Raw genomic sequence first — 23,116 nt, 5'->3', positions numbered from 1 at the left:
AAAAGTGACAATTCTCTGTGGCCACCCATTCAAGTACCCGCCTCGAATCTCAACCAATTTAAAGAAAACTAAATGAAGAAGGACATCTAGTCAACCAGGGGCCTCTGAAACAGGAGAGCGGTTGAGGGCTTGTCCTGTCCACCCAAGTGGCTAGCCCGACTGCCATAATGCAAGATTTGAGTCTCAATCTCTTGCAAAACCGCCTGCTTCATCAAGACGACAAATCTTGGCTAAGGGGAGAGCTACATAAGATGGGAAGTGGCAAAAGATGTTCGGAGTAAACTCCGTTTCCATGTGAAAGGCTTCATAAGCTACCTCTGGCCAAGCGCTCTAATGGCAAGTCTGACCTGTCAGCCTTTTTGGTACCTAATGGTGTGTATAAATGCACCAGCTTCGGGTGCCCCTTTGACGTCTGACACAGGCTGCGGGGGTAAGTGGTGGTGTCAGCATTTTAGTGTCCGCAGCCCATGCTTGGGAGCACACGTGTTGGTCTCTCATCTTCACGGTGTTTGTCTCAAGTGCTAAGAAGACGACTATGAACGTATCACAAGGTTTGCCTGAGCTGTATTTTTTCCGGATATAACAGGACGTCACCTCTGTGTGTCCACAGCTCTTCATGTTAGTATTTCCCAGGCTCTTCTGCAGTTATTTACGTCTGAGCATTTCCACTGTGAGCGTTTCCATTGTGAAGGGCATTCCTCACACCTACCACAGCCCTGTGAATTCTTAGAAAATAAGCACAACACACCAGAAAATTATTTTGAAGACGCGTGGCTATGGCTTATTGTTATGTGTTTTTCAGAACTTTCTTTGACAGTGCTTCTCATCAATAGTGGAACATTTGGACTGGCTTGCACACCACCAGGGCTTTTACTAGAAGCTGATTCGGTAACATGCTGAAATTCCTTTTTTAAAATTCTAGACACGAATGTTCATTGTATAGCTACTGTTTAGGCAGGCGTCTAGAAGATTATTGCTCAGAGATGACGACGTGAAGACTTTTTACTTTTGTGCTGCGGTTCTATCACTGCAGTTGTATAAACATTTGATTTATAATAACATATGGTGTAGTAGAAAAAAAATCATTGAAATGAAACAGTTTTGTGCATCACGTTTAAGTTGTTTTTGTTTTTGGTCTTTTTGTTTGTTCACGTTTCCTTTTCACAGACGCAACCTCCCTGCTTTGAGTTGCGGAAAGAAAAGGATCATAAAATAAAGATAAGGGTTTAGCTCTGGGATTTGGGAATTCATTCATGGGAACGGTTGTATCTTCCAATGAAGAGTGAAGGCCCGTGTTTTCCCTTTGTGCTGCAGGGGGCAACCACGACAGCTGTGGTGTATGGGTATTTGCAAATATTAGTGACAATGTATACACACAGCAAACATACTTATTAGAACAAAAGCTTGGGGATTCTCACAAAATGTAGAAGTGTTGCAAGAATACGGCAGATGCACTGGGATAACTTTTGTGAGCTTTGCTCCTTCAAATCCTTTTCTGGAAAAACCTCTTGCCTGACTATTTTCCCATTGTTATTTTGGCATCTTCATGCTGTTAAATGTTTCCCTGCTGTTTGCCTTTTAGATTGGTGTTCGAAAAGTATTTCTGAAATACTGGCATGCCAACCAGCTAAACGATCTGTGCCTACAGCTGCAGAGAAAAATTATCACCTGCCAAAAAGGTAACAGTTACACACGTCACAGTAACAGTTCAGTGACATTTCTGAACTTTGATGAGTCGGAAAATACAAAATCATTTAGTGAACCCCCAAGTTTAAATGTTAGGGAAACCTAACATTTAGGTTAACCTAAATATTAGAGTGGACCCTGCCATGGCCCTATGTCCATCCATCCCATGGCGCTACCTTCAGGCAAATAAATAGGTTTCAGGAGTTTCAGAAGCACAGTAGCTAAGTTGGCTATTTACTTGTCTCTGGATCAGAGTGTGCGGCCACAGCTCGTGCTTTATCTCATGATCATTCTGTCTGTAATTCTGCATCACATTTTCACCTAAGTCATAGTTTGGAAGAGGGGATATACGTACCTTGTAATTTATGCATTCCTCACCTGTAAAATATTCATGCTTGCTGATCCTCCAAGAAGCACAGGACAAGAAGAGTGTGCCTTTGAACCCACAGTGGGGAAGAAAACACAACCCATGTGACACTCGGGCGCAGCTCTGGAGCCAGACTCCTAGGCCACGCCAGTCAGCGCCCCTTGGTATGCTAGAGTTTGGAGGACTGCCACAGCCCATTAGCCAATGTATGCCTTGGATTTATGTATGCCTTGTAATTTAAGTAATTCCATGTATGCCTTGGATAAATGCTTGACTATTTTTCCTTTGTGAAGGGATAACAATATTTGGACTGTTAACTTTGAGAGCAGATAGCATCTATTTCATGTTAACTTTGAGAGTCCATTTAGATTTTTTTTTTCTATCAAAACCCAAGTGACCGCCAAAAATAGGTACATTTTAAAAATCATAACTATGCCTCACATAAAACATACATACTTAATAGATTTTTAATTTGCTTAATAGTTTAATTGTATTATATAGCTCTAAAGAAAGGTAAAAAGGGGAGAAATTAATCTACAGGCTAACTTTTGGTGGAAGCAGCCGTGATGAGCTTAGCTCTCTAATCTATCTGAAACTATTAAAAACAAGTGCATCTCAGAGAACATGGAAAACTGCCTCACCCTGTTCAAGCCTCTGTCTATGTGAACCCCTGGGGGATTCCTTCAGGCACACCCCTGGCTGAAACCTCTGATGGGTCCCATCATTTTCTGATGATAAAAAGTCCTGCTGTATGCTGGTCCCTCAAACAGACTCGGTTCAGAATTTAGTAAGTCCAGTCCACGGGAAGGTCAAAAGTCAGAATCTCATTCCAAGTTAAATCGTCCCTCTAGGCTCCCACCCTTACTTAGGTGCCCTCCGGGGGGGGGAGGGAACAGGTAAGGGGACAGGGCCGCCCCTCAGTCTGACCCACACCCACGTGACCTGGCCTGGGGCTTCTCTGGCCAGCAGGCAGGCAGGGGTTAACAGGCTCTCTGCATATGTGGGCGCCTTTCAGCCCTCACCTGTGCTACCCACCTGGGAACCGCAAAATCTCTCCTTTGGGTGCCACTTGGACCTCCCCGTTGACACTGCCTGTGGGCCTGGGTGCTCTCCAAGAGGAAGTCTCTTTAAATGACTCCTGGCAGGCGTCTCTGTCTCGATAAGCAAGGTCTGGTGTCCTAGAAGCACAGCTGGGGACCCTGACAAGTGAGCCTCTCCCCGTAGAGCTGCCCTGCATTCAGCCCCTGGCAGCGTCGGCCTCCCAGGCCACCGTGTCCTCCAAACTCCAGACCGTGTGGCAGGGTCTCTGGCTGGTCCCCTGAGGCCACTTTCACCAGCCTGGTGTTCAGGGGCGGCGGGGGGAGCCCCGGGTGAGGGAGGCCCTATGCAATCCTCGCTTCTCTCTGGGTTATAGGGTATAGGTTATACCTATATAGGGTTATAGGGTAATAGGGTAATTTGGGTTATAGGGTCATTTGGCCTTCTCTGTCCCTCATCAGGGTAGGGAAGGGCTGGGCTCACAGGTCTCCTTTTGACTCTGTCGCCTTTGCAATTCCTTTCTGTGTGGTCAGTCCAGGCATGCCCTGGGAGCTGGTTAGAAATGCAGAGTCTCAGGCCCTGCCCCAGAACTCCTGAATCAGAATCTGCATTTGTAGCCTCAGGCTGAAAGTGGGACGGGGAGAGTCTCCTTTACAAGACCAGTGCTCTACCCCCCGGGCTGTGGAACCAACCGAGAATTCCATTTAATACCGCGTTTATACATACATGGAGCAGGGTATCACTTTCTCCTGGAACTTTTCCTACATGTAATTAGAAGGCGGCGTACTCTGTCTTCCATCGGGGGTGCCCGCTAGTAATGTCTCCTCTGGTTGGTTACAAATGTTAAGTCGCTGTGCCCTATGGACCTGAAACAGAAGGAATTAGCAGAACTGTAGTTCTTTCTTCACCCCTAATGATAAAAATTGAGAATGGTTTTTAAAAAGTGGATACAAACCACAATTTCCTATTGCATAAATGAAATAATGGCTGTAAAAGCATTTTTTTAAATTACAGGCTCTTAAATGCAAAGCATTAGTTATTGATTTTTATTTTTACATCTCTTAGAACCATTGCTTCGGTCCTTTTTGCTAGTTTGAAATTCATTCAGCATTTATATCATCTGGAGTCCTTTCCAGTTTTTTAAGGGTTCTCATTTTTTCTTTGTAAATATTGGGTGGCAGAGAGCTGTAGTTACACCTCAGTCTTAAATTTAATCATTTCAATTTCAAATTATTCCCAACAGAAGTTTCCTCTGACTATATACCTTCATTTTATCCTGCATGAAATTGTCAGAAAGAGACAAGTATTAATGATCTATTTGTGCCAAATTTATTTGTATGAATTGTCTCTTAGTAAAGGTACCATGTTTTAGCAACTAGTATAAACTTTTTTCTTTTAATTTTCAAAGATTGCTAGTGCAAAGTGTGAGAACACAGGGTCTGGACACAGGACAGTGGATTCCCACGTTGTTCGTGGATCCAACGAACAGTCCTGCTGTAGTTGGAGGTCAGCAGTCTGGCCTGTCCACATTAATCTTCCCTTTATTCCAAGAGATTAAACATCTTAAATATACCTCCCATTGTCAATGTCTAGATTTTGTTTAATGTAACAGGAATGAGCGAATGAACAGAGAGCAGGCCTTCTGCCTCTCTCTCTCACTGTGCCTGTCACGTGGCTGAAATTTCTACATTTTATTCCGCATATTTGATTCCTGGGAGTCTGATTGTACCTTGAGCTGTTTAATTTTTTTCTCTTTTAGATTAGTTCAGCATGACTGTTTTTACAGTTATCTTAATACACTGCATTCCAAAGTCACTAAAGACTTAGTACTGCCATCTGAGAAAAAGTCTTGAGCATTTTAGACGTCTGCATATTATTTGCCTCTGAAGCCATACTTGTGGAAAGTTGCGTTCGCCCTTCCATCTTCTAATCGAGTAAAGACATCTAAGTGAATATCCTAGACATATATAGACACTCACATATTTATTCTCCTATAGCCGGGAATATTTTAAAGCACCTAATATTTTATAGGAGGAGAAGAAAGTGTCTTTGTTACCCACATTGGTTTTCCCTACAATTATAGCTCTTCCTATGATCCGAACAACTGCTTCTAATCACAGAAACTCAGAATGAGAAGGGACGCATCCTAGCATCAAATCAGCATTGCTCCCACTCATCTGTCAGAACACCCCTGAGCGGGGGCCATCCTGTTTCTTGAACTTGCCTGGGTACTGGGAGCCGACTCTCTCCCATGAGATGCCTGATCTGTTTACAACCTATGCTCATTGTTAAAACGCCATCTTCATATTGATCCCAGATGTGCTTCCTGCACCTTCCCTGTTGTGACCTGCTCTCTGGAGAGCTACAGATTTGCATCCACGTGGCTGCAAGGTAGAGTCTGGCCTCATAAGGGCAGAGGTTTGAATCCCCGCTCTACCGTTCTTTGGTTGTGTTTACCTAGAGGAATTTTCTCAGCCTCACTGAGCTTCTCTTTCTTGGGGTACAAGATGGAGATACTGGTACATTAATGGCCATCGAGTTTGGGCACTGAAAGATGGGTTGGAGCGCCTAGCACGTGGCAGTGCCTTTACACGGTGGGCGTGACTTTTATTTTCAAGTCTTACATTTGTTACTGACACGTAAGTGATTTCAAAGTGTGTTCATCCACCTGTTTCCCCCAATTGTTACACGTTTTTCTAGCCCTGCTTCCCCAGAAAGCAGAAGGATGACCCATATTTCTACACAGTCTCTTTCCAGAGCCTTAAATGCAGTGTTAGTTTTTCTAGGAGTTAAGTCACAATCCTGTTAGCAATATGTGCATGGTTTTCAAAGACTACATCCGTGAGCCTCAGACGTTTCTGTTATAATCTGATATAAAATAATGTGATTGGTGCATCCCCAAAACAGTCTGATGAGAGCCACACCCAGAATTCTCTGGGGTTTGGACTTAGTTCTTTCCATCAGTGTTCAGCCTGTGTTACCACAAGAAGGAGGGAAGCTTTATTAGAAAATAACCTGCACGATCTCATTCAGGGTGAGGATTTTTGCCTCCACTGTTAACATTACTGAATGTAGATATCTTTTTTAATGCAAGATTAGAATGTTTTAGTAAAGTCCTAGACTGGGTTAAATATATTTTATTTTAGAGCTGCTCCAACATAATGTATTTGGACTTGTTGATGTACATCTGGGTTTTTTGCTTTTGCTCCTCTCGTTGACCCATCACTTTGTTCTTTTACTGAAGTTATCAGAGGATTTTTAGCACGCCAGCACTTGCATCAGAAAAGGAGCATTAGGCAGCAAGAGGTCACATCCATCAACAGCTTCCTGCAGATTACAGAGGACCTGGGGCTTAAGACCTATGATGCCCTGGTCGTGCAGAACGCCTCGGACATCGCCCGTGAGAATGACCGGCTCCGGAACGTAATGAACGCTACTTTCCACAAAGAGAAGTTGGAGGCCAGGAACAAGCAAGAGGAAGGAACCAAAAGGTAAAGGCAGATAGTGTGCAACTTCGGTGACCTACGCGATTGATCCTGGGGCGTCAAGAAAATGCCGATAGCCCTTAACGCAAAGTTCAATCACTTATGACCGTAGGGAGAGGAACAAGCACGTATGCATGCGCAGTGCGTTACGTGAAACCTCCTGACACCTGAAAAGATGCTTTTCCTGGGCTTTCCTTCCACAAAATAGATGCTCTACGTGTTAGTTTAGGTCCCATGAAATAATTGCTTCACCTACCGTGCTTGCGTCACTGACCATCTCAAGCACAAAGTTTTAAGGCATCTAACCTTTACGTCTTCGCAAAGATATATAGCTTGGTTCTCGACATCTTCATGCAAGTGTCACGTGTATAAATAAGGCTGACTCCTAGAAACTTCTGAAAACCTGACCCCCCAAATGGAGAAGACACTCTAAAACACAAGAGCAGTGAAATCAATGAATGGTTGCCTGTATTATATTTCCCTTAGGAAACTGTCACATCTTCTTTGCCAAAAAGGAAAGCTCTGGGGAAAGATTTTTATTTTAAAGTTCACGTTGGACGCTGAGCTTGAAATAGACATGTGAAGAAAACTAAGTCCTTCTCCACTTTTCCACTCTTGTCTCTCTGTGACAGACGAGGACACCCATGATTTACAATCCTCCCTGGGTCTTTCCATCCTAATTTGCTGTCAGGGAGATGTTTGTTTTTCCATAGGAACTTAGTAATGTCTAGTTGTTTCTCCCTGAAAGTGACCCCCCTTTGCCTTGACTGTGATGTCGAATGATTTTTTATTAAAGTGGAAGTGGTGGTGTGTCTCTCCCTAATTAGCCTCAAATATCTCAGTGATTAAATACTGAAAAAATTCCCTTTGTAAGGAAAACTGTAATTAAACATTACAGGGAAAACAAATTATCCACCGAGTGCCACGCTTTCGTCTTCAGCTAGTTCATTTCCTATATGGGCGTCTGGCTCTGCCTGGCAGTAGATCCCAGCTCTGTTGGTGTTCTGCCACACAAAGATATAATTATAAAAACAAATGCTCGGAGACTCCTGGTAAAATGAATGCATTGGCATCTCCCTGGCACATGATTCCATTGACATGTGAAGCCAGAAGGAATTGTTTTTAACCAGATAACTATTAATTTTATAGGACTTCCAGAATAATATTTATTATTTTCTCTGCTGGAGCTAAACAGCCACCCCAATTTCTCAGTTTCATTATGTATTCATTTGCCTGATATAAAATTAAGTGAAGAAGTATTTGTCTATTTATTTATTGAAAACCAGCAGTTCACTTGGCATTGGGCAACCAGATGGAATAACAGAAGAAAAATAACAATTCTGCACATAATTAAATAATTGCTGATGGAATTTAAATGGCAAGGGAGAGAGAGAGAGAGAGAGAGAGAGAGAGACAGGGAAAATGAAAATCTTTGATCGTTTTAAGTAAAGCATCTGCTCTTTTGCAAGGGCAAACAGAGATAACTCCCAGCATCTGATGCATCAGTAACTCTCTATTAAGATGGATTTCCCAGAAATTATCATTCAGATTGAAATCCTGGCTTTTTGATTTGCTTAATAATCAGGGTGTGAAAACTTCACTCAGCGAATGCCTGATAGCAAATGTGGCATTCCTTACGACATCTTGGGTTCCGGTGAGATTTTTTTCTAAAGTAATAATGAAGAGTCTCGAACGTGTTTATTTATCACGAAGCAAGGCTGGAAGGATGAAGTGGCTTCCTCTGGATGCGCTGGATACCAGAGCGCTGCACGCATCCTCCAGCCTCGGCGGGAAGGCTGTTTACCAAAAAGCTGTGATTACGTCTGCTTGAGCCGGTTCATTGTTCCCATCTGAATAATGCATCTGGGTCTCTCTGGCGGGGCTGTTTGTGTTTGTTTCCCCACGCACACCCAGAGCTGAAGACAAGGGTGGACCCAGGCGCCTCCACTGCAGCTTCGTCCCAGTGTCCATGGCGGTAGACAGCCTGGTCCAGTCCCAGGCTGGCCCATCCACCCCGTCTCCTTCTCTGCACTCGGTGCTCAGCCTGGATGACAGCAGCGGCCTCCCATCACCACGGAAACAGCCTCCGCCCAAGCCAAAGAGGGACCCCACCACGCGGCTGAGCGCCTCCTATGAGGCCGTGAGCGCCTGCCTGTGGGCTGTCACCAAGGACTCCTCCAATGAAGGTTAGCCTCGGGGAAGGGGGACCCCGACCCCCGTTGGGTTACTGATGCTTGATTTCCGGTCTTTGAGTGCGCCGCAGCAGTACTTTGCCCTAATATATTTTTAGTAGAATTAAATCCGTTGTTGGCTTGCCAGGGCCCCCCCCCCTTTCTTTTTAAATTTTTATTTATTGATTTTTGGCTGCGTTGGGTCTTCGTTGCTGCACGCGGGCTTTCTCTAGTTGCGGCGAGCGGGGGCTACTCTTCATTGCGGTGCACGGGCTTCTCATTGCGGTGGCTTCTCTTGTTGCGGAGCACGGGCTCTAGGCGCGTGGGCTCAGTAGTTGTGGCTTGCGGGCTCTAGGGCGCAGGCTTAGTAGTTGTGGCGCACGGGCTTAGCTGCTCCGTGGCATGTGGGATCTTCCTGGACCAGGGCTCGAACCTGTGTCCCCTGCGTTGGCAGGCAGATTCTTAACCACTGTGCCACCAGGGAAGCCCACCAGGGAAGCCCACCAGGGGCCCTTTAATCATTAAACATAAATAATATTAATTCTAATCTCTAAGCCTCTTAGGGAAAAGCTACTTATATATCATTTCCTTAACTCCTCTCCCGACTTCCACATTGAATGAGGAGCCTCAAACCAGAACAATTCAGAGAGTCGGTTGCTCGTCCACGTAAACTTTTGTGAATTAAAAAGCTAAAAAGATTCATCTGGCTTCCCTGTTATCACAACTTAATTAAAAATTAAGCCTGCTTTGTCACCACACAGTAAAGTGAAACGATTCATGCAGAGGAGAATCATGACTCAGCAAAATTCAGTGAGTGAAACTTTGGGGACTAGACAACAAAGGTCTCTGCATCGGTGGTCTAGACGTATTTATGCAAAACCACAGTTTATTCTCAATTAATTCTCTCATAGATTAGTTCATGTGATATTATTGCTTAATTTTTAATTTTTAGAATTGTGAAAAGCAGAGGAAGTCCTTCTTTGCAGAACATTTACTAACTTCACAGATTTTACTTATCACGCATGAGTATGAGGCCCTATTCTAGGCCCAGGAAGGTACACAATAAATAAAACAACGTTACCTTCCCCCATGGGGCTGGCATTCTAGTGGGGAAGACAGATGGTAAACACGATAAACAGATAAATACACGGAATAGCTCAACTGTTTTTGTTTTTTTTTTGCGGGGCCTCTCACTGCTGTGGCCTCTCCCGGTGCGGAGCACAGGTCCGGATGCGCAGGCTCAGCGGCCATGGCTCACGGGCCCAGCCGCTCCGCGGCATGTGGGATCTTCCCGGACCGGGGCACGAACCCGCGTCCCCTGCGTCGGCAGGCGGACTCTCAACCACTGCGCCACCAGGGAAGCCCCGAGTCAACACCTTTTATGCCCAGTCCTGTTCTTATTAACACGTGCCTTTCCTAGAGGTTTTCATCCAGTATATACGGTCATAGTGAAGAGAGGCCGGCCAGAGGGCTCGTTTTTCTTCTCTACCTTTGTGCCTGAAAAGCTGGAAGCAATTTTATGGGCCAGTAAATTTTAACACTCGTTTGCAAACTATTAACAAGCGAGAGCCAACTATTTGAAAGTGTGATTTTTAAAAGTTCGGGGTTGCTTTTTGCAAACAGAGACTAGGAAAGGAAGAACAGAGCCGTGACTTCTCTTCTTTGCAGGGAAGCTCCCAGCTGAGGGCTTTGCTGAAGAACTGAGTATCTAAACCCAATGTGACGGCTTTCTCCCCAACACAGGGACCCCTGGATGGTGAAATAGCACAGGACAGGTTTTGGGGGGCAGCTCTAGGCGCCACCACTTACGCCTGGTGATGTGAGATGCATACCCAGCCTCCCTCAGACTCCAGCCACCCGCTCCTTAGAAATAACACCCGAGGAATCCGTATTTCTTAGAATTGCCGTACAGCTTCCCTTTGTAACAAAACACAGTTTATATGTATAGACACGAGAATGGTTCAGCTGTGTGGCTTCATTTGGAAATAGCGTTACATGTTATTCCCTTTTTTATTGTCTTGTTTATAAATTTATTCTAGAATAGCACTTGACACCCAGTAAGCACTCAGTAAATACTTATTGAACAAATAAATCAATAGAATAGAAAAATATTTCTTTGTGCTGCTTTCGTGAAAGCGGAACTAGCTTCTTATCAGTAAATCGAAATGAGCACAATTTGGCAAGTTTCAACAGGTACCCTTGAGATTTGTCAGACTTTGTCAGCATTATTTTTAACAGAATCCCCTTTATAATATTTTTTTCTCTTACCTGAAATTTGATGAAAATTAGGTCCTCCGTGAACGCTGCCCTGAGAATGTGTGACGGGGCATAACAGGAGAACATAATTATGTTTCACAACTTATGGCTCATTTGTCCATTCAACACATGTTAATTCAGTGTATTCCACTCCTCCAGGGCCTTAGAGACCAGTGGGCTAGGAAAATGGGCAAACAAATTATGAGAGAGGCAGAGTAACAGCAAGGGCACCAAAGAGCACAGAGCAGGAGGGGCTAACCCTCACTGGGACCTGTGGAAGGGGCCGAGAAGGACATTTAAGAGGCCTTACACACGTGGAGGGCAGTCAGTGGGGAAAGATGGGCCGAGAGCAAAGGTAACAGACTCCTCCCTCAAAGAAATGACCTAGCAAGGTTGTAATCTATCGCAGCTCAGTAGAAACCCTTCTTGTCCAGTTTGTAAGCTGGTTGCAGATCGATACTGACCTCACTCAAGTATGCAACAGGCCCACCAGCCAGGGAACTGGCTTTATCTAGGCATCCTTCACGTCTTAGGTCCTGAGAAGGGCACACAGTTTGCTCTGAAACTGGGCAAAATCACACTGGAAGAGTTGGAAAACAGAGGATAACAACACACACAGATACAGGTATTTTCTTGATGAACGATCTTCTCATTTCTTTCTTCTCATAGATTTAACATGTAGGCATCTTATTCTCAGTGAGAATGGGGCCAAGTAACTTGTGTCTTGAGGCAAAGTCACCGACATGCCTTAGCAAAAAACTCAAAGGGAAACTATTTTGTACAAGAAAATGTTTACCTCCTAACAGAATCTAAAAATGACACGAGTCTCTAGATCATTGCACAGTAACTCAGATAAGAGTCAAGTTTAAGAAAAAATGAGAGGGCTTGAGAATGTGGGATTTATCCCTTAAGTTACTGTTAGGACACTAAGACTTGCCCTCAAGGTGATCTATAACCATGAAATGTCTCCCTGATCCCATCTCACTTTTATCCGTAAATTCAAGGACTAAAAAAATTGTTAAGAAAACTCTTAATATAAATTCACTCTTAACAGCCCTTAAATCCTTATTTGCAAATGAACAATTAGCAAGGACTTGTGTGGACACACACACACACACACACACACACACACACAAAGGAATAACCATAAAACCAAATTAGACTCTTAATTCTCTAACTGTGGTATTCTAATTTCACTTTATGAAGAATGAAGCTTTCCAGTTCCCGGCCCAGATATTCTAATTTGGTAGTTACAGACAAGGCCAGGAACTGTGCTCTTTACATCCTCAGTAAAGCACCCCAGGTGATCTGATAGTGATGAACTGCAGACCACGCCCTACAGAACCCTGTTCTGTGACTCATGACTGATTTCTGGTTCTGTAGTAATAATATGATGTTGATGGTAACAGCTGACACTTACAATTGTTTGTCATGTGACAAGCCCTATGCTAAGTATCTTCAAGCTTTAGAACTACCTGATGGGGTGGGACTGTCACTGTGACCCCTCTGTAGATGTGGATGTTGAGTCAGGGGAACAGTGGTGCATCCTGTCCCATGCTACACACCCAAGCAGTCAGCTTCCAGAGGCCAGTCTCTCAACTGCCTCCCGATAACCCATGCTACTTTTATTTATCATCGTTTAATTCAAAAAAGCTTTTCTCTGCATCTAAAGCAAACCTTGAGGGAATATCATATCAGCTATCTATGGTTGCTTACCAACTCCTCCCAAACTTGGATATTTAAATAAAATACGATTATTTTATTACTGTCTCAGGTTCTGGGTGTCAACTGGGCTCATCTGAGTGGCTGTCCCTCAAGGTCCTCCATGAAGCTGCATGTGGTGGCTGGAATCGCCTGTAAGCTGGTCACTTGCATGCCTGGTGCCCATAGATGTCTAAGGACTGGGACTGCTTGGCCAACTCTGTGTCTAGGTGGTCTCGCCACCCAGTTTGTGCAGCCTGGCAGCTTCAGGGTAGCTGGACTTCTTACGTGGACAATCAGTGTGTCCCCGGCGCCTGCTCCAGGAAAGAGAACGCCGGGCGGTCACTCTCTTACCTTTGACGAGCAGCCTTGGAAGCCACACAGCATCACTTCCACCACTGCCACCAGACAGTCTCAGAGGCGCATCCAGGTTGAGGAAGGTGAAATAGACTCTAACTCTTGATAAGACTGGGAAAACTATTGTGGCCAATTTTTGGAAAATACAGGCTGCCTTAATCCATCCTCTGGATCAAACAATTCACATCCCTCCCACATGCAAGAGGCACTCATCCCTCTCCCATGCTCCCCAGAGCCTTATCCCATCATCACATCGGGCTCAGGTCCAAGCCCCAAATCCCATCATCTAAGTCAGGTCCAGGTATCCTGGCTGCTCAGGTAAGGCTCCTTAGGTGGGCAGCTCCTCCAGGACTGTCCCTAACTATCGAAGACAAGCTGCCTATTCTCCACACAACTAACATGTTGCTTGTGCCTTGGTTAGGTTTTAGTCCTGGTGCCCGGAAATTATTTTCCATGGCCATTAGGTCCGTGCTACAGAATCTGGGCTCACCTTTGGATGTTATTTCCTCGTCCACAAGAGGTGACACGTTTGGGGCCGGTCGTTTTCTCAGCCTGATTCCTGCTCATAAACTTTTGAAGCACCAGAGCCTCTTTATTTTGTATTGATCGTACCTCTTTCAACGCAGCCGATACAGTTCCTTTAAAAGCTTTGCGAGTTTCCTGTGAATCAATTTATAATCTACCCCTTTAGTCAAAAGCCACATCCACAAATCTCCTTGAGATAATCTCCTCTTGACTTTTTCTTTTCTGCAAGATTTCTGTGGGGCAGTACTCTTGATATCCTTAGAAGTCCTGTGGTTTTGTTTCTTTGAAAAGGTCCAGTGAAGCACCACCTGACATCTTTCTGAGGTCTTAATAAAGGGGTTCATAGTCATGACCTCGGCTTCAGCGTTAGATCCTGTTTTCCTGAAAATGCCCCAGATTCAATCTCTGCTTACAAGTCATTTCTTAACTTCGGAGTTATTTACTATCCTGATGGCCCAGTGAGAAACTATTTTATTTTCAAACTCAGAAAGCCCAGGCTCCTTTATAGATAATCGTTTGTTCTTTCTGTAGCTTATCTCTTTACCCTCATTTTCCTGCAGGAAAGTAGAAGAATCCAGGAGGCTGCTTGTACACTTGGTCTAAAGATCTCCCTCCCTAGACCATCCAGTGCCTTAAGTGTGTTGTCTGGTTTCCGCAGTACCGCAGGTGACAGTGTTGCTAAACTTTCCACAAAGGTATAAAAAGGGTTATGTTTCCCTCGGCGTCCAGCATATTTCTTACTTTCCTTTAAACATCACCAGGAGCTTTCCTGGGCGTCACGCTTCTGCTAACAGTCTCTTCAAGACCTCTCCTCCTTCCCTGGTGGTCCAGTGGCTAAGACTCCACGCTCCCAATGCAGGGAGCCCGGGTTCGATCCCTGGTCAGGGAACTGGATCCCAACGTACCGCAACTAAGAAGTCCGCCTGCTACAACTAAACATGCCACGACGAAGGTCCCGCCTGCCTCAACTAAGACCCGGCACAGCCAAAATAAGTAAATGAATAAATAAATAAATAAATATTAAAAACCAAAAAACAACAAACTCCTCCAACTTCCCAAGGCTACTGCCAGGCTTTTACAGTTTGGGTTTTTGGGCTTTATGGCAGCACTCCACTTCCAGTACCAATATCTGTATTAGTTGTCCATTGCTATCTAACAAACCTCTCCAAAATTTAGTAGCTTAAAATGACAAAGGTTTTATTATCCTCTCTCTCTGTCTCTCTCCTTCTCCCTCCCCCTCCCTCTCTCTGTCTCTCTCTCTCTCTCTCTCTCTCTGTCTCCCTCTCTCCCCATTCTACTAGTTGGGTATCAGCTAAGCCCTTCTCATGCGAGCTCTCTCACAGCTGTGGTCAGACAGCGGCTGGGCCTGGGATGGTCCGCAGGCTCAGTTCATTACATTTCTGGTGTCTGGGCTGGGGAAACCTGGACAGCTGAGGGCTGGAGCAGATGGGGTCCTCTGGCATCTCTCTCACCTCTGTGTGGCCTCTCCACATGTTCTCCACAGCATGGGTGCTTCAGAGTAAGCAGTCTTCTCACATAGAGATCAGGGCCACCAAGAGATGTGTCCCGAGAGAGGAAGAGCAGGCCAGAAGCTGCACTGCCCCTGACCCAGCCTCAGCAGGCAGGCGGCCTTGCTTTTGCCATGTTCTACTCATGGGGCGGTCACAGAGGTCCTTCCCACTTCAAGGTTCTAGAAGAGCACGAAGGACTAGAAATATTGTTGAAGCCAGTTTTGTAAAATACAAGCTGCCACAAGTCCTTTAACTTATTCAGATCTTCAGAACAACTCTATAATACTAATGTTAAAATTTTGTCTGGTTCATTAACTTTCCAGGAGAAGCTTATGCGTTGCTGTGTTTTCGTACATCGAAAGCCTTTGCGATAATGCTCATTAATTACAGAATTGTGCATTTGGGGTATTTTCTACTCCTAAAAGTTGGCTGCTTTGGTGAACCCTGTACAATACTGGCCTTCAAAGATAGCCATTGAGTTAGAAAATTAACTTGGTTCTTTTCCATTCTCATCTGGATGTCTCCCATTTGTTTCATGTTTGTGAAGCACTTTACATGCATTATCTTATTCCTCTGAGATGATTAGTGATATCACCATTTTAGGCATGACTGTACTGAAGCCCAGAGAGATGTGACCAAGACCTCTTTTAAAATTATAATTTGCACCGATGCCACCACGCAAACACACACACACACACACACACACACACACACACACAGACCCAATTCTGTGACGATTATGGCCTGTAGTTTCCCACCTCATAGCATGTATCATGTTCTAACATGCTATGGAATTAACTCATTTGTTTTATTTACTTTTTTTATTGTCTGACTTTACCCAGGAGGGCAGAGGAAGGAAGGGGACAATTACTGTATATTCACTAATGTGTCTCTGAATAAATACTGGTTAAATGCACGACTAAATGAATGATAGCATGAGAGGGTGGTCATGCTGGGGTTTGAATCCAAGCCCAGCTGACTCCAAAGCCTTTAATTTTAACCCTAAAAGTGGAGTTGTCACTCCGAAAGTGGAGACGGACACTCTCATATATGCAGTCATAATGAGAGAAAAGCCTGGCTGCCTTAAAACTCAGGAACTCAGCAAAATTAGATGTGCTTATTCAGATCAAGAATTCCTACAGATTAGCAAAGCACCAAATTGGTAAAATAGTTCAAGATATTTGAGAAGTTTTGATATTTTAGTAAAACTGTGTGTAATTTTCTAAAATTAACATCTTGGCTCCAGAGAAATTATATTTAATAAAATCTATAATTTACAGTAAAAAACATTAGAAAAATAAGTCTTTTAGAATTTTTTAACTTAAACTTTAATAAATGTTTTGAGTCATATTTAAGTAGTTTTTCTGCCTCTTTAAAAATTAGTTCTCGCTAATATTATGCTCTTCTGTTTTTCTAAATATCTTCCTTCTTTTCAATTTACGAAGTTGCCACTGAAGTTCTTAGTGAAATACAACACTCTTGATTTCCCTGTTAAGTGTGTTAGGATTCAGATATATTAATTAACTGTAAAACAAGCCCTTGGCATCATTTTAACAACGTTCTTTTTAGGAAAATAATCTTTCCATGCATGTAGTTGTTTTCAGTGGTGTTCTGTCGTGTTCGTTTTAGACCATTTAAATAATCCAGCTTAGGTATTTCCTACAGGAAACACCCACAGGGCACCAACTCGCTAATTTGCTGGTTCTCTCCAGGCTCCTATTTTCTCTTCTCTAAAAGCCATGAGGAGCAGTTCAGCCAGTACTTAGTCCACACGTGTATCAGGCCCTCAGAACCCAGGCGTAAGCAGGTGCCAGTGCAGATGGAAGGCGCCCACCCCGCTGCATCCCAGCCCTTCCCGCTGCAGGCGGCTGGCAATCCTGGGCCTCCTTACCGGCCACCTTACCTCTTCCTTGACTGGTGGCAGTTGTCCTCCCCCTCCGAGATCAAAAACTGGCTTTTCCCCTTGGCAGTCGTGTGAAGTGCAGGGAGACACGGACCCAGGAGGGTGGGGAGATGGGGAAGCTGAGGTTGAAGAGAACCAGACCCTGGAGCGGGGAGCGAACTGGATCCTGGAGGGTGGAGGGACCCGGACCCCCGCAGCGGGGGAGCGACCTGGACCCTGGAGGGTGGAGGGACCCAGACCCCGCGGGGGGGGGGGGGGAGAACTGGACCCTGGAGGGTGGAGGGACCCAGACCCCGCGGTGGAGGGGGGGGGGAGAACTGGACCCTGGAGGATGGAGGCCGGGTCCTCGCCAGTCGCGGCGCCGGGGCAGCTCCGCGCGCTGCGCGAGGCTCGGGCCGGGTCCCCCGCTAACACTGCCGCCCCTTCTCCGCCCTCGCCCAGTTCTCAGCCGGCCCCGGCCGCACAGCGACGACTACAGCGCCGTGAAGAAGATGCCGCCTCGGAAGCCCACGCGGAGCCCGCACACCAAGCTCAGCGGCTCCTCGGAGGAGATCTCGGGCGCCAGGCCGGGGGCGGCGGGGGCCGGCGGTGCGCGGCGCAGGGCGAGCGGCCCGCAGCGCGCCCCGGGGATCCCCGCGCCGCCCGCGCCCCCGGAGCCCGAGCCCGTGTACATCGAGATGCTGGGCCGCGCCGGCAGCCCCGAGCCGGCGGAGGCCGTGTACGAGGAGATGAAGTACTGGGCGCCCCCCGAGGGCGGCGGCCTGGGGGCGGGCGTCTCGGCGTCCGCCTCGCCCCCTCCGCCGCGCGACGGCCGCAGCCCCCTCCCCTCGGAGGACGGCGACGCCGGCGGGCCGTGCCGGGACGCGTGCGACATCCCCGCGCCCTTCCCCGACCTGCTGCCGCACCGGCCCCCCCTCCTCGTGTTCCCCCCGACGCCGGTCACCTGCTCCCCGGCGTCCGACGAGTCGCCCTTGACGCCCCTGGAGGTGAAGAGGCTGCCGGTCCTGGAGACCAGCCTCAGGTACCCCGTGCAGCCCGAGGGCGCCGGCCCCCCGTCCCCGCAGCACCCCAAAGCCCCCGAGGGCGACGGCGACCGGCCCGCGTTCGCCGGGCCGCACGGAGCCTCCCGTCCCCCCACGCCCGCCGCCGCCCCCCGGCCGCCCGCTCACTTCACCTCCGCGCCCGACTCCGGCGCGGGGAGGCCGGCGGAGCCGCCCCGGGGCCCCCCGAGGCCCACCTCGGCCCCCGCGGGCGCGCCCTGCAGCCCCGGCCTCAGGAGCCCGCACCCCCCCGGGAAGGCGACCCGGGCCGAGCCCCGTAAGGCCGCCCCCGGCGCCCCCTCTCCGGCCGCCTACAGCCCCCCGAACTGCAGGCCTGTGGGCAGCCCCCTGGACGAGCTGGCCAGCCTCTTCAGCTCGGGAAGGAGCGTGCTCCGGAGGTCGGCGGCGGGCCGGAGGATCCGCGAAGCCGAAGGTGAATTTCGCACACGGAGGTAGAGGCGTAGCTGCAGACGCGGATGTGTGCCGATGTGCCGTAGATACGGTTTAAGGAACGCTTGAGGTCATTGCGGGGTCGTTCAGAGCAGGTACCAACTTAAAAACAAACATCTTATGCAACCAATATGGCCAGGTAGGTAAGAATGAATCTTTCCGTCTCGTAGGTAAAAGTTCAGGATACAACAGCCCACAGCGCTAAAACTGGGTTTAATACACCCTTGTGACTTGAGAAGTATTAGAGCAGGACTCGGCTTGAGCCGCTGATTTCCGTTTCCTGATAATATTCACTTGCAACATGGAAGGGGCACTTTTGTCACATTATGCTGAGATGCCCCTTTGGTTTACAGCTCACGGCTAACCCGAGTGTCCTCCAACCTGCTGTCCATCTCACTTCCACTCCCGGCATCTGGGACGGTTACCTGTTCAGTTACTCTCTTACACTCACTCAGTACCACTTGCGCTATGTTGTTCTGAATGAATGATTTTTGTGCTGTTCCTTTGCCACCCAAGGAAAATTTTAACTCAGTTCTGTTATATCTGCATCTTCTCATTGAGCAGCTCTGTCTCATAACTAGTTAGCTGTTGACAGACCAGTCAAGTGAGCTCAGGGCTAAGCTGCGGCAGTCAGAGGCTGTTGCCTGTGTTAAAAAGTATTTATTTTGTGTCCGTATAAAAGCAGAAGGTAGCTAGCAAAGCAAAAAAAAAAAAAAAAAAAGCCAAAAACACAAAAAGCCCTCATTAAGAATTTGTGGCTAATCTCTTATAAGTAGCTCACCATGTGCTAATTCATTCAGACGAGGTTGCCTTTGAGCCAGAGGCGCCATTTGGGCACAGATTCTCTTAATAATCACAGAGAATGTAGTCATCTTCCAAAAAACATCTTTTTATACAGAACCAAAATATTTTCCAATGTTCTGTATTTGGGAGGGGAATTACGTGAATACAAAGCATCTTCTCTTTAAGGAAATTGTAGCAGGTCCCTCGACCATGATGCCATTAACCCGAATGTCGATGGCAACTACTAGCCTCCCCACTTTACAGAGATGGGAAACTTCAAGGTCAGGAGGTTAAACACCTTCCTTAAGGTCAGGTGGTAGGACTGGAAATAAAAGCTTATGATGTGACGTTTTATGTACGCATTAACCTGCTCTTTCACCTAAAGAAAATACATAAATATATTGGCTTTCATCATTTGATTAGGTCCAAAATCTCTAGAAAATCTAGAAAACATTATCAATAAGTGAAAAGTAGGTCAAGACTAAGAACACTTAGCAAATGAGTGAATAACCTAACCCCCATTTATTCTTTTTTTTTTTTTTTTTTTTTTTTTCGGTACGCGGGCCTCTCACTGTTGTGGCCTCTCCCGTTGCGGAGTACAGGCTCTGGACACGCAGGCTCAGCGGCCATGGCTCACGGGCCCAGCCGCTCTGCAGCATGTGGGATCTTCCTGGACCGGGGCACGAACCCATGTCCCCTGCATCGGCAGGCGGACTCTCAACCACTGCGCCACCAGGGAAGCCCCCCCCCCCATTTATTCTTCAGTCAGATAAGCTGATTGTTTTTTTAGCTAACAATTTCTTCTTAATTACAGGCCATTAATAAATGAAATTGTCCTTGTAAGTAGGAGATGGCTTGAATTTCACAAGTCATATGTTTCATTCCAAGGAACAAAATGGACTCTAGGAGAAAAGCCTTAAATGAACAAATTACTATTTGCTTTCGGAACTAAAAGTTTATTAAAACCAAATTTTACTATAGATGGGAATTGGATGAATTCTTCTCGGCTGTATTCAAGGAAGTGAAATTAATGAATTTGTAGACGGCCGTCATCATTTGGAAATCCCTAAGTCTAGGGCTTGAGGGGAGGATTCCAGTGAGGCCTCCAGGCAGGGTGCGTGGATGTGCTAATATTTACCCTTGGTAACATTAACCGGTATTTGGGAACATGTATCAAAACCTGAAGCACAACATTGTTAGTGCAACTCTAAAATTATAAAATATCTATTTTTCTACTGTGGGCTTTTACAAAACACTCTTTATTTTGAAAAGATTGTCTTGAGCCACTTACGACTTTCTCATAAATGTATGAATTGGCAGCTTCTGCCCCAGCACAGTGGCTGTAATAACAGGAAGCTGCAGTAGGAGATGGCTCGTCCCCTCGCACCAGATGACAGGAGTCCAACGGTGCAGCTGAGACCGGTGTGATTCCCGAGGGTCCGTGATGTAGCAAACACGTTGACCAGCGTGCAGGACGTGTCCTCCTGGGATCGTACAGGCTATTCTTTTAGGATGTCAAAGGGGCTTAAAGAGAAGACTTGGAAGAAAAAATAGTCTTGATGCTGGAGCTAATCACTGGAGCTGCTTATATGATTATTAGGGTTTACACCATATGATCCTGGAGCCAGTAATCCGTCGTCTTCTGAATGAATCGCATGGCTGGTATTCGTGATTTACTGGAGTCCTGGGACTTCTCCCCTTTAAGATTTTGAATCTTCTTCTTTACCCTTTTTATATTTCAACATATTCTTCTCTTCACCTGAAATAGCTTCCTTACCAAATAATCCAGTGGGCGGCTAATTCCGCCTCAATGCACCTGAATTAATTACAGCTCATTTCTTGGACCGTTGTGATATGGGGAAACTGCACTGCAGATTTGCAGAAGGGTTCAAAATATTCCCCTCGCTTCCTTAGAAAGTGACCTTGAAGAGATTAAACTGCTCCTTATTACCCTGCTAAAGGTATTTCCAGTTAAAATATAAAGGATGGTGAGTTGCGTATAGAAAAGGGGGTCCTTTGGTGTTTAATTCTACAACGTCACTACTCCATAGACTTAATATCCACGTGGGATTTTATAAATATCATGTCCCTCAAAACAGTTCATTTTCTATAGACTCTTGGATCTTCAATTTGAGGTACACAGGTCACAGAAATTCTAAGAGTCCGGGATGCAGGTATAGACAAAATGTGATTGTGCAGGTGACAGATGTGACTGCAGTCTGCGAGGGGTAGTATCAGCAGCAAGTAGCTGCAGTGCTTACTATGCTCCAGGCATTGTTTTAATAACCTGTTTAGTTCTCACAAGACTAAAATGTATCTGCTGTTAGCATCCCCATTCTACAGATGGGAAAACTAAGGCACAGAGATTAAACTTTCTCAAAGTCTTCCTCCTTTGAGAGAAACAGCCTGACTTGAATGCAGTGATTCTGGCTCCAGGGGCATTTGTCTTGGCTACCTGCCCAGGACTGCAGAGGAAAAAAAAAAAAACAGAGGATAAGCCTTTAAAAATTCATATTTGCTCACCTGAGGTGCAACCACTAAGAGTCCTACAGTTTGGACGAAGAAAACGGTTTCATAAAGTCAAAAATTCCAAACATGTACTTTACAGATCGCGGATGTAAACAATTGTGGAATACCCACTGGGCCCTTAAAATGAAGAATGACTAAATGTTTAATTGTCTGTGACTTCCTGGTTATCCCATTCATTCACAAGGTGTTTTTCATCTGATGCCATAATATGATTAATATTATTATGCTAATTATTTATAGTTGCCTAGTTTCAAAAATTATGAGACCTAATTCAAATGCAGGGGCAGAGTCATTGGCTTCTTGGGGCCACGAGGGTGCGCCATCGTTCCAGATGGCTCCGTGGCAGCTGGTTGTTTATCTAGAGCATGAAGTAAAGTGAGCATGTTATTCTGTACCCGTTGAAAAAGATCAGATGATAGGGCTTTGACAACAACGCAGTACACCTCAGAAATCTGGAGAAGAATGTGGAGGAGTCTGAGTTGCAGAATATTCTGTGAAAAAACATTACTTTGTTACTTTCTGATACTGTGCATCCTTAGTTTATATGATATAAATAAGTAGTTAAAAATTATATTGACAACCAAAAATATAGAGAGACAATATTTCTTCGCATATAATAGGTGTTCATTAAATACATTTGATGAAAACCTACCTAAAGAAGAAAAAGCAGTTTTACACATAAGTATATTCGTTAAACTTGGCCCTTGTGGCGTTTTTACACATAAGAACCACTGAAGCCAAATGGTAATTACTCTTAATTTCAAATATTTCATTTCATTGCATAAACACTCCAAGTAAGAGTATTTTGAGTTTTTAAATCAAAATATTATTTAAATGAATTTTTTACAGCATGATACTTGATTCCATAGGGCCATTTATTTTCAAAAGAATTATTTTTAAAGTCGGCTTTATGGAAAATTTCAAACATACAAAAGTAGAGAATAGATGAATGAACTCTCTCTGTGGCCAGTCTTAGCTCATCTCCAGTTTTCTCCACCATCAATGGATTATTTGGAAGTATGTCCCAAGGTCAAATCAATTTACTAATAAATGTTTATAAACCTTTTATTAGAAAAGTCCTTTAGAAAACAAAAGGTTTATTCTTAAGTCACTTTAATTAGTACAGACCAGTCAATCCTTCTGAGCCTCATGAATGTAAGATTGTTGCTCAGGACAGAAGCCGCCTCCGGATGCCGGAGACTCGTTTTTCATGATATAACCAAAATAATTCTCAGGAGTTAGCTTTCCACCAAAACAACACCGGCCTGCGAGATCTTCCACAGGTTCTTTGAGCACAGCTCCAGACGTGCGCAG

General features: G+C 45.6%; 1 protein-coding gene across 1 annotated transcript in view; it reads left to right on the top strand.

Annotated features, from left to right (window-relative positions):
- MYO16 (myosin XVI) overlaps positions 1–23,116 on the top strand; it is a 427,770-nt gene that overhangs the window by 353,345 nt on the left and 51,309 nt on the right. The window contains 6 exon segments of the mRNA XM_067712857.1: positions 1,583–1,679; positions 6,336–6,582; positions 8,491–8,762; positions 17,442–18,103; positions 18,105–18,189; positions 18,192–18,473. Of these exon segments, the coding sequence (XP_067568958.1) occupies positions 1,583–1,679; positions 6,336–6,582; positions 8,491–8,762; positions 17,442–18,103; positions 18,105–18,189; positions 18,192–18,473 (1,645 nt within the window).

The sequence above is a fragment of the Pseudorca crassidens genome, chromosome 18, assembly GCF_039906515.1.
Source record: "Pseudorca crassidens isolate mPseCra1 chromosome 18, mPseCra1.hap1, whole genome shotgun sequence".
In the NCBI taxonomy this organism is placed as follows: Eukaryota; Metazoa; Chordata; class Mammalia; order Artiodactyla; family Delphinidae; genus Pseudorca; species Pseudorca crassidens.
This window is presented reverse-complemented; position numbering and strand designations above follow the sequence as displayed.